The 15,000-nt window shown below is 37.5% G+C and overlaps 1 protein-coding gene across 1 annotated transcript; it reads left to right on the forward strand.

The window, feature by feature from the left end:
* Window positions 1-757: 757 nt before the first annotated feature.
* LOC122981324 (RLA class II histocompatibility antigen, DP alpha-1 chain-like) lies at window positions 758-10,129 on the forward strand. Its single transcript, XM_044349994.1, has 4 exons — window positions 758-890; window positions 983-1,240; window positions 7,103-7,384; window positions 9,983-10,129. The coding sequence occupies exons 1-4, from the start codon at window positions 815-817 to the stop codon at window positions 10,102-10,104; spliced, it is 738 nt and encodes a 245-aa protein (XP_044205929.1). The 5' UTR covers window positions 758-814; the 3' UTR covers window positions 10,105-10,129.
* The last annotated feature ends 4,871 nt before the right edge of the window (window positions 10,130-15,000 follow it).

Consider the following 15,000-nt stretch of genomic DNA (forward strand, 5'->3'; position numbering starts at 1 on the left):
GACAAACTGAAGAAATCTGCAGGACGAGATCCACTCGTCTCTCTGACTGTTCTTTTAAATTTTGTTTAAAGCTTCATCTTTCACTTGTCTGCAAGTGAAAGATGACAGCTGGACCAGGTCTGCTGTGGAGAGTAAGCAGCGTCCACATCACTGGGATGAGCACGAGCAGCATAACAGTGGAAATGAGCTTCCCTCCATCCAGGATATATACAGTGGGCGGTGTGTCAGGAAACTGGTAGGATGATTAGACTCCTCCACCATCAACTGTTTCAGCTGCTGGAAAGCTGTACCACAGCCTCGAGGCCCAGACCAGCAGGCTCCAGGACAGCTTTCTCCACCAGACCACCAGCCTGAACAACAGACACTAACAGTCTGCAGCCTGCCTGATGTCAAACACACACATATGTACATACACATATAGATATTTATGTTGTCAGAAAGGTGATAAATCTACTTTGTTTATTACTGAAGTTGTAGTGATGATGATGATGATGATGATGTACTGAAGTGTTTTATATTGAACACTGTTCAGCAGAAAAGTTTTTATAAAAACTAACATGACTTCACATCAGCTGACTTTCACTTTCACTGTTGCAATAAAACCCCACATTCACTAAAACTTCACTGTTTTAAAGTTTTATTGATTATATAACAAGTCCATCAGCAGCTGACTGAGTCTACCTGCTCACTGATGACATGATGTGATCTCTGCTCTGTGATTGGCTGAGCTGTGTGTAAGAGCTCAGTTGCTGCCAACTTTCTGCCAGTTGCTCAGAGTGTTTCAGAGTCTGTCAGGTCCACACAGCTGCTGCTGATGAAGATGATGAAGGTGATGAAGGTGACAGAGCTGCTCCTCATCCTCTCTTGTGTCCTCTGTGTCCCAGCAGACAGTAAGTGTTTGACTCTTTAAACTAATTTCAGCTCTGATACACAGACAGACAGTCAACAGGTTAAACATCAATGTTTTCTGTTTTCTCTTCAGATCTACATGAGAATATTCGTATCGCCGGCTGTTCAGACTCTGTAGAGTCAAATGGAGAGTTCATGTATGGGCTGGATGGCGAAGAGAAGTATTACTCAGACTTTAACAACAAGAGAGGAGTTTACCCTGCACCTGACTTTATAAATCCTTTCAGCTACATAGGGGATATTTTTCAATTCTCTCAGCGTGAACTGGGAACCTGCAGATGGAACCTGAAACTAAATCTAGACAACTTTAAGAACCTACCACTGCAGCTCGGTAAGAGAAATCAATCACACTTTACATCACATGACCTGTCAGGTCCAGCTGACATGATTTCTCTTTTAAATTAAATCTGATCAAAGAAATTCAGATTTGTGATACGAACCATCTCTTACTGCATTTAACTTTCAGATTGAGTTTATAATAATTATTAACTGTAAGTCATCACATGAAGAAACAGATATTTATAAATATTTATAAAAATGTATTTATATTTTTCAGATTAATCTGTTTTGAATCCATTAATCCATCCAGTTGATTTATTGAGTTCTGCACTCAGAAAAAAAAGACTTTAAATAATGAAAAAATATTTAAGATTCCTGAATTAAAAGAAACAATTCTGAATTGAATAAAAATAAATGTTTTAACATATTTGATCAGCCATGTCAACATCTTAATAATCAACCTTGTCTCCTAGAAATTACATTTATATCCTACTGATGTTCTGCCAAAAATATGTTTTCTCAAAAGAAATGCTTAGATGGATAATATTAGATTGTTACCTGATAAATATTGTTCTTTGAACAGTAATGTAAATATTATTCATGTATGATCCATCCTCAGCTCAGAGTAAAATCTTTTCCTTGTTTATTTCCAGGTGGAAATTTATTTTAATAACACTGACTCTGTGTTGTCTGAACACTTCCTACTGCACATTACTGCAGAAAACTCTACTTAAATAAAAAATATTCAGTGTGAATCATCAGATACTAATCTGGATAAGTTGACATTTTAATTTGAGGCAACTGATTGTAGAAGTAATCAATAATTAAGAAACAAAAAATTTGTTTTAGTGAAATTAACTTTAACGCTGATAAATTAAGTAAGAATTTAAGTTAAATACACAGAACGAATTATTTGTTGTATATATCTGCAGTAAAATCAACCTTTTGCTCAGCATTTTGAGTTACAATCACTCAATCAGTCATTTAAGTCAAATATTGAAGTTGAGAAAACTCAAAGGGTCCTATCTTACGCCCGGGGCAGAGCAGCGCTAAACGCAGCGCAAGTGTCTTTGCAAGACCGATGCAGTCATCATTTTCCCGTCCAGCGCCCACGTTGTTAAAATAGCAAAGGCACTTGCACCCATCAGTGCATCCATGGGCGTGTTGGTCTTAAAGTAAGGCGTGGTCAGGCGCATTGTTGGTGCATTGCTTTCTTGAGGCAGCAGAGAGCGATTGTACTATTGACCAACAAAAACCTGGTCTGAAGTCAACAGCTCAATGTTTCACTGTTATTTTAAGAGCACATTATCAAGACAGTAATATGCAGCTACACAGGCGGCTGCACAACACGCATACACTCTGCTTGTTACACACACAGGATGCACAGCAGCGCACAAACATGCAAAAGGTAACAAATAAAAGGATTACAATGCGAAAGATTATTATTGTATATATTAATATATTTGAAAAAATACATGTCATAATGCTCAGTCATAATATTTATCAGAATGAGCTAATCGCAATTTAATCAGAATTAACTAATGACGGGTTAAATTGTTTAATTATTTGACCAAATCGTGGCAATACACGTAGGTATTTAAACAACGGATCAGACACAGATCGACTTTCCTGCTGCATCAGCACATGATGACATGAGGAAATAAATGAGGTGAAAACAATGATTAAACTAACGAAGGAAATAAATCTGCAGCTTCCAGCTGCTGCCAGCAGCAGGATCAGAACCTTGGAGAGCTCATCAAGTCCTCATAACTGTGTTGATGATTCTTTACATGATTAAAATTAATGATTTAATTTTTGAACAATATTTAACAAATATTCTTTAACATTTCTGAGATTACAGTGATCAGGTTTATATACTTTCAGCAATTAAAACCTGCTGATTTGACCTGTTACTCCATGACTGAATGAAACAATTTTAAAGAAACTAAAGCTGTAATTAAAAAAATAAACCTTTTCAAAAACTAAATGAAGATAAATTTGCAACAAATTAATGAACAGGATGTTAAACTGGTGGTCTGGGGCCCCGGGAGGGTCCAGGAGCAGCAGTGTGCTCGTTATGGATCGTGCGCTTTCCCTTTGTGCACAAGCAGATCCGTTTCCTCTGCAGAGAAGCTTCCTTCTTACTATTTGGCAAATGTGCCATCATAATAGCAATCCGCCAAAGTGCAAACGCACCTGGCTCTTAAAGGGAATGAGAGATGACACTGTGATTGGTTTATTGCATAATACGCTGAAAACACACCCATGATTAATTAGGAGACTATGGACAACCCCTTTTAACCATGCGCCTGGCGCAGCGAACATTTTTCTGCCGTTAAAATAGCAAAAGTGGATTTGGACTCACCTTCAATGCAATTGCACCATGCACTTTAGACCGTGTGCTTTAGATCGTTAAAATAGGGCCCAGAAATGTGTCCTTTCACTAATAAACACAAAATTCAACCCAGACATACAGCAGTTCTTGAAATATTCACAAAATTTAATCTATAGATTCATGTTCATGGACACTCAGCAGGAATTTCACACTAGAGTATTTCAATATTAAGTTTGTTTCATACCTGCAGGACTTTTTTCTGTCAGTTGGACTTGGGAGCACAGAAGCTGTTTGTTTTTTCTTATTTGTTATTATTTTTTTTAACTATAGCCACTACATTACTCAACATTTAGTCCTGAGATTTTATCTTAAGTTAGCACTTTTATTTCCAGTTTGTCTATGATGATGCATGTATGGGCCCAGAAAAATACAATTTAGTTTGATGGCCTGTATGATGGTGTCACACTAATGTTATTTCAGCAATTGAAAGACTCCTACCAAATACCAACCACACGTTTTTATAGATATTTACAACTGCAACATTTTATATGGTCAGTAACTGGGTGGGTCCTTGAGAAGACCAAAGCTTTCCTAACTTGAATCATGGCTAACCCCAAAAATTAATATGTCATAAGTCATATTTCAATGATTTATGACCTATTAATGGCAAATAATAAGGATAACACAAACTTGGTCAAAGAGAAATGGGAGAGAGATCTTGGAATTATGATAGATGATGATCACTGGTCCCTATTGCTTACAGATTCAGGAAAAAGGTTTTATCAATGAAAGCTAATTTTGTAAATTTGTAATTTTAAAATTATCCACAGATTCTATTACAATCCTAAAAAGATTAGCCGTTTCAAGGGCAATACATCTCCACACTGCACCAGGTGTAAAACTGAGATTGGGATAGAACAACGGTGGGAGGCCATAGAACATACACTCAAGAAAGTCTTAAATATGGAACTTAGTTTAATACCTTTAATAGAACTTCTTGGAGACTCAGCTGATTTCTTTGGGTTGGCCATGACAGCAGCAAAAAAATGTGTTTTGTCCAAATGGATCGCTGAGGATCCCTCTAACTACCCACACTGGGTAAATGAACTCAACTACTGTATGCCCTTAGAAAAGGTCATGTATGATGTAAAAGGTAATCCACAGAGATTTCTGAAAACATGGCAAAGCTGGATTGACTTCCTAGAAATATGAACCTATACTGCTTCACCTCTATTTTTTATATCGACTCTGCAATCCTCCTGTAGATTATAAGGTGCTCATGTGTACACGTATATGAGGTTACTAGTATTCGTGTGTGTGTGTGTGTGTGTATTTGCATTTGCTTGTATGCATATGGTTACCTACTTGGTCACCCACCAATGCTTATCTGTATATACAAGAAATGCGTAAGTGGGTGGAAGAAGTGAATTACAGGCTGCATGTGTTTCGTGAATTGTAGACTGTATGTTGTAACACAAATTAAATGGACTACTTTGCTCTGCCAACGTACCTCTGATATGTTGTAAAGTAGTCCGTTACATTATGTGTACCACATAATAGAATTTGGAAGATGTGCTGCATAACTAAGTTGAACTCATTATTCTTATTTTAATTTCCATATAAAATGTGAAATTCTCAATAAAAACAAAAAAAAAATCAAATATCTAAATGTTGAATGGGTGGAAATTAATTTTACCCTATTTTACTCATATCTGACAGCAACCCCAGTTGTTGACTCTACTCACATTATAACTGAGGTCCAGAGCTGTCTTTAACAGTTGGTCCCATGTCTGAAGCCCCTTTCATTACTGAATTATAAGCCTTCCAATATGCACTGAGGTCAAGGTTCAAAGGTCAGTATTTCAAAGTAAGAACCATGGAGAATCTTCATACTGACATATGTTACTCTCCTAGAGACCTTTCCAATGATATTGGATATTTGGTTTAACTCTACGACACACACACACACAATGTTGGAGTGCTTTACTGGATGATGTAGCTCAATATTAATTGAGCAAGACTGTTTTAATAAAGATGATTTCATATCAAATATCTTCAGCCACATATTCTTGGAAATATAAAATTAAATGAGCAACTTCATATTTTATAATCACAGGCGATAAAACTGTTAAGGCTGGGGTGTTTTAGACCCAAAAGCAGACACAGCAAACAGAGGGATGGATTAGATGAGATGGTTTAATAAGCAACCTTAGTTATGGAGGGTAGAAGGGAAGAGGGCTGGTGTTGGTAAGTGGCAGGAAAACTGTAGAGGGGCGGTATGTCAGAGGGAGGCTGGTGGCTGAGCGCTCCTGGCATGGCTGAAGAACAAAAGATGACTGGGTGGACGAGATGACACTGGAGAAAAGTCTCCTCATTTATTCTACTGTGTTCAATCATTCTATGTTCTAATGGATTCTACTGTTTAGTCTTTATCTTGTGATTATTTATCACATTTTTCTTGTTAAAATTTACTATTTCAATAATATGTAGTTTAGCATTTCCAACAATGTAACTTTAACATTCATGCCAATAGAGTTCATTTGAATTTGAGAGTCAGAGCAGCAGCAGGTGTGTTTATATGGATGTTAATACTGAGGAAAATTCAGCCAAATACACATTTAAATATCTGAACAGAAGAAAGAAAAGTTTACTGTAGTGATTTTAAATGTCATTCAGTCAAGTTCACATTTAAATTTGATGAACTCAAACCAGAGCTCCCCGTCTGTTTGACTGTAATCACTTATTGTGTTCATTAATAAAAGCTTCATTGCTTCATTTGTTTTTAATTATCATATATATATAAAGGTCACTTGTGACTCTTGTAAATCCCTCCTGTGTTCTGATTACATCTGATCTTTAAAGGCTGAAATCCTTCCAGTAAAACTGACATTCACTAACTGCTCGATGTTAGTAAATCCAGAGAAATACATGATCAAGCTTTGTTTGTGTCTTTGTATTAATTACTGATCCTCATTTAAATGCATCTGCAGCGAACAGAGAGACACAAACTTACAAAAACTCACACAAGTTACTCACAAACTCTGTTTGATTAATAAAACGTGTTTGGAGCAAAACGTGTAACATCTGCACCTGAAAAACAGGCAGAAACCTGCAGGAAATCTGACTTTGAGAATTGATTGAACTAATTCTGATCATCCTTCAGGGATTTAGTCAACTCAGTGATCAGATTTAGGTTCAGGTTTGTTATTGCTGCATCTCCAGAGCACCGCCATGAAGTTGGTGAATAAAATATCAAAACCAAAAGGACGAAACACAAAATTATGAAAATAAGAAGAAAACTGAGGTTGTAAATATTAGAATTTTCCTTTAAGTGTCGAACTAAACCCGGGGATACCCTGCATTTATATGCAAAGATTGAAAGTGAATATTTACTGTATGTAGTATTCTCTTGATTTATGTTAAAGAATGTGCTTAAATGTAAGTTTTTTATTTATTATACAGTCAGTAAGAGATAGTTTTCGACTGTAAAATATTGACCCTCTGTGAAGAGATGAAGACTATAATACATGACTCTGTAGTTAATGCATCTATATTGTACTGAACTCTGTTGCTCAACAGATCCTCCTTCAAGTCCGATTGTCTACCCGAAAGACAAGATGGAGCTCGGAGTCCAGAACACGCTGATCTGTCATGTGACCGGTTTCTACCCTGCTCCTGTTAAAGTCTACTGGACCAAGAACGGAGAGAACGTGACTGAAGGAACCAGAATCAATGTTCCCTTCCCCAACAAAGATGGTTCCTACAGACAGACCTCCAGACTGGAGTTCATCCCACAGCAGGGAGACATCTACAGCTGTAGAGTGACTCACCCAGCGACTGAACCACTGACCAGAATGTGGGGTGAGAAACTATTTACATCTACAGTTAAATAACTGACCAAACTACAGCTAATCAGTTAGATAACTGACCAAACTACAGCTAATCAGTTAGATAACTGACCAAACTACAGCTAATCAGAGAGATAACTGACCAAACTACAGCTAATCAGTTAGATAGCTGCCCAAACTACAGCTAATCAGTTAGATAACTGACCAAACTACAGCTAATCAGTTAGATAACTGACCAAACTACAGCTAATCAGTTAGATAACTGACCAAACTACAGCTAATCAGTTAGATAACTGACCAAACTACAGCTAATCAGAGAGATTACTGACCAAACTACAGCTAATCAGTTAGATAACTGACCAAACCATTTGTTGTTACTGAAAACAAAACACATGCATCATGGACACATGTTGGATATCTTATGGCTCTGTGTGTAAATAATATTTGATAATTGTTTTGCATCCAGGATAAGATGAAATTAACCCATTAAAGTATTTTTTATATCACATTTTTATAGTTGATGCCAACGTTAATATAATAAAGCCTACAAGTCTTCATGTTCAAGGTTCCTTTTAAGTGATTAACATGGAATATGCATATACTACATTTAATCCTAACATAATACATGTGTCTGTGTATCAGGTGGAGAGGTAATGTCGGTGTATGAAGTCTGTGTCTCTTACAAAAAGGTCACGAGCAGGTCATGAAGATTTAGAGGCATTGTGGACTGTACAGTAGATGTTTGGCCAATATTGTAAGCATGAGTGGACTCAGGTACCTGCCAGAGCCTGATGGTGGCAGGGGTGAAGATGCTGGAAGAGAGAATAGATTGCTGATATAAGCCATTATCATGTCTAATCTTTGGATCTCAGTTGAAAAAAGTTTCAGATCAGCTCAAGAACAAAACTTCTCTTTGATGTTTAAAAAATAAAAAAGAGTCATCAGGAGTCAGAGTTCTGAGCAGCAACATGTACTGTAATGCCGGCAAAAAAGGAGAGCAATATACAGTGCACACAAGGCTCACCTCATATGCTCTGGAGAGCTGGGACTGCACCTCAGATTTTATACCTTTTGCCTTATATAGGACACGCCTATTGTCCAACCTCTTCATACTAGCCAATTACACCATTATAATCTCTTTACATCACCTGTTGCAGGTGCAAAAGTCCCAAAAATAGGTTTTGGGCTGAACTGGACATGCTTGGGCATATCCTGTTCTATCCAGTCATGTTCAGGGTCATTTTACACCATTATTTCCAATTCTTCTTCTGGCTTTATTTTTTAAAGTTATTCTTGCCACTTTACACCCTTATTTCTCAATCCTGAGGTTATTTTTAAAAAACAATGAGTTTAATACAAACACACTTACAATTTTATCCAGGGCACTGAGTGAGATTATCTTTAACATACTTTGTGCCCATATATCAATCACAAGTTTCTGTGAGGTATACATACAATATCATGATAATTCAACACACTTCTACTTAATGCTTATCATCTTGACAGTAATCATTTGCAGTGCATTTTGTCTTTCCCTTTTCCTCAGCACATCACAAGTCTATTAAAATTATACCACACCATATAAGCCCACCAGAAAAAATAAGTTGCTGTCCTAAGCAGGATGTCATAAACATTTCAATAAGAAGATAAGGGACTTGCCTAATTGCCCACAGGAGCATGATGTTGATCAGGGTGAAGCAGAGATGGAAAAAAGAGGTGAAGTAACTTGTCTTAATGTTAAAAAGCTGTTTTGTGTTAATGTTTCATTATAAACTAATGTCTGTAATCGATAAAGGTACGTAAGCCTCTTTTACTTTTTGAATGTGAAAAGCAAATTGATAAATAATGATGAAGAAGAAGATGATGTTGAATCAATGCCAGGGACTTTCCACTGAGATCAGTACTGGTGATGTATCAAAAATTGGTGGCAAAAAGTTTTAATGGTGGAAGATACCCAGACTTTGTGACATGGGAGGAACCCTGGAGAGGGTTCACATTGGGAAGCTCTCTCCAGGGTATATAAGGTGATGGTTTCTTGTTCTGTTTTAGGTTTCTGCTTCATGAACCAAGCCTGGGTTTACTGTATTATGCTATTTGCACAGTAAATCTAATATTGCACTGAACTCTGACTGAGTGTTTTTCTTCAACTTTGAAGTACGGTCTTTTATTTTTTGAGTTGTTTGGCTAATTTTGAGACTAAAAGATATTGTGTACCTGAAGACCTATAGGTCCAAATGACAAGGTTTTTTCAGTTACTACATTTATCAGTCTGCAGACCGCTGAGCCAAGTTGACCACAAACAGAGTGAACCTTGTAACTTCATTAAGTTAAAGTTTTAAATGGAGTTTATGTCTCTGAGGGTTAATTTCACATCCAGCTTACTAACTAACACTAAACCTTACTGCCAACACACAGACTGTAACGGCAGTGCTGATGTGGATTACTGACAGAGAACATCTGTATATACAGTGACCAACATGATCACTGCGATGCTTTATAAAGTCCAACATTTAAACCACAGCAACAGAGAGCAATGTGTGATCTTTGAAACCAGCTTCTACTCTTTATATTGTGGTTTTATTTAATATATATTTTATATTTTCTCCTGCAGATGTGGAGGTGCAGCAGCCAGGTGTTGGACCTGCAGTGTTTTGTGGACTGGGTCTGACCGTCGGTCTGCTCGGTGTGGCAGCTGGAACCTTCTTCCTTGTCAAAGGAAACGAGTGCAGCTGATTGGCTGGAGCTGATGATGTCATCAGTATCAATCAATCAATCAATCAATTTTTATTTATATAGCGCCATATCACAACAGAAGTCATCTCAAGGCACTTTTCACATAGAGCAGGTCAAGACCGAACTCTTTAATATACAGAGACCCAACAATTCCCCCATGAGCAGCACTTGGCGACAGCGGTAAGGAAAAACTCCCCTTTAACGGGTAGAAACCTCAAGCAGAACCCGGCTCTTGGTGGGCGGCCATCTGCTTTGACCGGTTGGGTTGAGAGAGAGAAAGAGAGAGGGGAGGGGGAGGGGAGACAGAAGAAAAACAATCACAACAACAACAACAAGCACAAGCAGCAACAGCCAGGGAAGGATGCCATCAGGACTGTGAAGGACCGCGAAGGTTCGGCCCGGGAGTCAGGTTTTCCTGTGAGATGAGAAAGCACAAAAAACTCCGGGGAAGAAGCAAAGTTAGTGACATGCATTGATGTTACATGAATGCATACAGATGGAGAGGAGGAGAGAGGAGCTCAGTGCATCATGGGAAGTCCCCCAGCAGTCTAGGCCTATAGCAGCATAACTAAGGGCTGATCCAAGGCGAGCCTGGTCGGCCCTAACTATAAGCTTTATCAAAAAGGAAAGTTTTAAGCCTACTCTTAAACATAGAGAGGGTGTCTGCACCCCGGACTGAATCTGGAAGATGGTTCCATAGAAGAGGAGCCTGATAGCTGAAGGCTCTGCCTCCCATTCTACTTTTAAAGACTGTAGGAACCACCAGTAAGCTGCATACTGGGAGCGCAGTGTTCTAGTGGGATAATACGGTACTATGAGCTGTTTAAGATATGCAATCAACATCAATAAGGTGATGAAATCTGATCTGTGTGAAATTAGTTTTTTCTTGTCTTTCATTTTATATCTGATTGTTGCATTAAAGCAGTTTATGTTGCCGTCTTGGACCCTTTTGAAAGGGACTTCCTGGATGAATAGAGCTTAAATCATCTTTAATGTATCTGACAGTTCAACGCTGCATAATGAGCTGGTTTCCTCTGAAGCTCCTTCTGGAGTTTTCTTTCTAACAATCAGACATTTCTGGGGGTTGTTCCAGCAAGCTGGCTGACGGGAGAGTCTGACTCATTTCAATAAGCTTCACTAATTTAAGTGACAGTTCGTTCCATCACTGCGGTTTATATGAGTCCCAGCTCAGTAACCATGGTAACCATGGTAACTCAGTCAGCAGAACTAGCTGCTCTGTGGCAGGTTAAAGGTCAAACTTTACTCAGCTGCATGTCAAAGAACGTCCGACAGACTGTAAAACACGCTTCCATCAAGTGTCTTTTCACACTCGCATCACTTTTATTTAAAAGTTTAGCGTTTATAATTTAAGAAATAAAAGTGTGCCAGCGTTATTTTGAAGTTATTAATTTATTCATTCACTGATTTTGTTCAAGCTGTGAAGACAAAAAAAATTAAATAAAATCCAAACCATGAATCCTTCTGCTGTGTTTAAATGTTTACAGTATTAACTGCTTATAGTGATCACAGTTACAGTGATCAGCTGTTTATATGGATCAAAAAGCAGTGAGACAGAATCATTCATATACAACATTTATGCTGTTTAAATAAGTCACCTATAGAAATCAAGTAGTCCACCTACAGTGTTTATTTTGGGTCTCTGCATACATGACAACATGTGGAAAACATTTTAAACTACGTAAATCTATTTTTGTACTTTACTCCCATGATAAACAACTGCTGCTGCGTGAACACTGACATCATGACGGAGACAGAAAATCATTTTCTCTCAGTGACAAACGTCGTCTCCTCGAAATTTCTGCGTTTGAAACAGCTGCACTGTATTTAGAAACAGTCATTAAAATCTGTATCTTTATATTCATAAATATACAAATGTGAGTTAGATGGTATTCTGCATGAGAAATAAAGAGAGAGAAAATGTTATAATAATCATCTGCTTATGATGATATTTGACCCGGACAGACGTGATCATTATTAGTGGCTTCTACTGTACTTATATCCTCCAGTTTACAGTTAATGTTTAACGTTCAGTGATGCTTGTAAATGGATCCTGTGAAAGAGAAAATGTGTCAAAGACTTGATGATAATGTTGGAAAGTTTTCTGAAGTTGCCGACACCATAATTATAAATATACATCTGATATTATGTTGCCTGGTGATAATATAACCACAGTCACTGATCTGAATGCTCATTTATTAACAAATAAAGATAAAACCATGAACAGGGACGAGCTCTGCTCTTCACTTTCATCATGCAGACTCATCAAGCCGGATGCAGGGATTCAACCATCAACCTCCTGGTATTAAGTTCACTCCTCTAACCTTTAGAGCATCACTACCTGCCTACAGGTTTGCATTTCATCTGTCATCAGTTTTATGCCGTCTCATCTCCTTCACCTTGTTAATTGCAGCAGTTTTGCCCTTTTTGGTGAAAACTCCTTTATATTCTTCATATAGTTTCATCAGCAGGTTTGTTCTGCCGCTCTAGTTTTCTCTTCTTTTTGCAACACAGTATCATCTTTTCTACAATCGACTGTTCTGGGCTGTTTATGTCCTCCGTGAACGTGCACACTGCAGGTTTATTCCAGTCTGGATAGACTGAGCGTTGACTAGATGCAGCTAAACTGCGTTAGTGGAACGATTTGAGCCTCAAGTGAAAGTCGGCGTTAATTCTAGCCAGACTTCCTGTCGCTGCGTTGATGGAACATCCCTCTGGACTGATGCTGGTACTGAAGCTACAGACACAAAATAATAACTTTAATAACTTTGAAAAATTTGATAATAAGTGACAAAAATAGATGAAACATAAGAAATTAGAAAAATTAGGGCCCAAACTCAGAGCAGGTAATCTAAGCAATAAAGAAACTAAAGCTTCAACTTAACACAACACAACCAAACAGATCTAACCTGTGGTTTTACTGATTCCCAAGACCTCAGCTGACCAGGAAGAAGCCTGAGAGGCAGTTCCCAACCACATAAAAAATACACACACACATAGACTAGTCCTACACAGACACAAGGGGAAACTTGACCAACAACAATATTAAACATCTAACACATTTAAATATATCCAAACATAAAGAACCTGAAGCCTGAGAGAGAGCATTTTAAGGATTGGCCACAGGAAGTGGAAGAAACCAACAGGAGAAATGGAAGAAGGGGGGATTTGAATTTAATATTCTCAAAAAATCTCCTTAGATTGGATTTGTTATCATTTGCTGGAAGCGAATTCTTTCTCTGTAGATAACTTCTTTTGATAACCTTTTGCCAAAGGATCTCAGTAAGGTGACAAACAAAGGTAAGTGTTGCTTGCAAATTAAAGAACCATGTGACAAAAAGCAACTAAATTGTGCATCAAAATTAGCAAACAACTGTCATAAAATTGAATAAACTGTGTAATATATGAACAAAAGATTATGGGCTCTATCTTACACCCGGCGCAAAGATGTTCAACTTGTCTGATAACAGGATAAATAAATTATATTAGTATTGAGTATTGAGGCCTCAGATGGCAAAACATTTTTCATAAAACGTTCCTTTAATGTGATATGTGAACAAAAGTAGAATGTTTTCTCTGCAACATTCTGAGGATATTTTGGGGATGTTGTGGAGATAACAGATTATAGAATGTTCTTTTTATAAAATAGCAATAAACAATATTATATGTTAACAAAGGAAGAACATCCTCAATGCATCTCTGTGAGGGTTTTATTTAGCCCTGAGATGACAGAACATTTCTTATAAAATGTTCCTGTAATGTGATAAGTTACCAAGGTCATGGTCAAGGTCAAATTCATTTATAGAGTGCTTTAAAAAAACAAATCAGGTTTGTGCCAGAGTGCTTTACAACAAACAGAATAGAGCAGAAGTTATCATTGAACATAGGTTCTTAGATATATACAAACATTGCATTGATCAAATCAGATCAGATGTGTGTCCTGATCTTATATACTGTATAGGGGTGGTTTTGTGCTTGATATCTCTGAGACCCTTTTGGGATCAAAACATTGTTTGCACAATAAAAGTGTGCAGGTTTTTTCATGGTTTCTAATGATCTCACTTACTGGATGTATGTTTTATTATCTTCACCCACTGAGTTACTTATAAAACATTCCCAAAGTGTTACATGATAACGAAGAAATAACTTACATAAGGCTGCACAGTCTCTCCAACTGAGACTAGACGTCTCAGCAATGTGGTGTGTAATTGAGTTTACAGGTGAATTAAGCAATATTCTGTGAATCATGTACATGCCCAATTTTCTGAAGGAGGTGTGTAAGAGTCAAAGGCAATAGTGTTGGCATGATGTGGCTAGAGAGAATCAAACTATTCAGATGATGTTGACTTGTAGTAGCAATGCAGGTGAGTCATTTGAGTAGTTGGAGGGCTCAATTTAATAATCTGAAGGATTTAATAATTCAAGGGAATTTAGTAGACTAATTTGAGATTTTAAAAAAATGTAATGAATCTGAGGGAAGGAGGAAACAAATTGTAATTCAACAGAACAGTTTAATCTTTTTTGCTCTCCTGAGTCCAAGGGGTTCTCTAATTATTTGATATTGAGGAATACAGTATCGTGTGCATCGTTAGAATGAGTGCATTGGAGATGTGTGCAGGAAGCAGTGCTACAACCCGCTAGGCAGAGTGTCCAGCAGCTCTTTACACACATTCGATGTGGTCGATGTATGATGGAAATTAGGTGCAAAATGTTGAATATAAGCCCACCAGCTGGCCCACATTTATAGAATACACTCTTTTTTCTCATTGAGTTAACCCAAATGATGAAAAAAATTGTTGTTTGGTTGAACTTGCAACACGCAAATATAGATACACACACACACAATCTATATATCTATCCCATGCAACTGATAACTGA

The sequence above is a fragment of the Thunnus albacares genome, chromosome 4 (assembly GCF_914725855.1).
Source record: "Thunnus albacares chromosome 4, fThuAlb1.1, whole genome shotgun sequence".
Lineage (NCBI taxonomy): Eukaryota > Metazoa > Chordata > Actinopteri > Scombriformes > Scombridae > Thunnus > Thunnus albacares.

Excerpts from the sequence above, each read along its gene's own strand:
- LOC122981324 (XM_044349994.1), top strand. The coding sequence starts at position 815 with ATGAAGATGATGAAGGTGATGAAGGTGACAGAGCTGCTCCTCATCCTC. Across the intron at positions 891-982 it reads CCTCTGTGTCCCAGCAGACA|ATCTACATGAGAATATTCGT; the intron begins GTAAGTGTTTGA and ends TTTTCTCTTCAG. Across the intron at positions 1,241-7,102 it reads GAACCTACCACTGCAGCTCG|ATCCTCCTTCAAGTCCGATT; the intron begins GTAAGAGAAATC and ends GTTGCTCAACAG.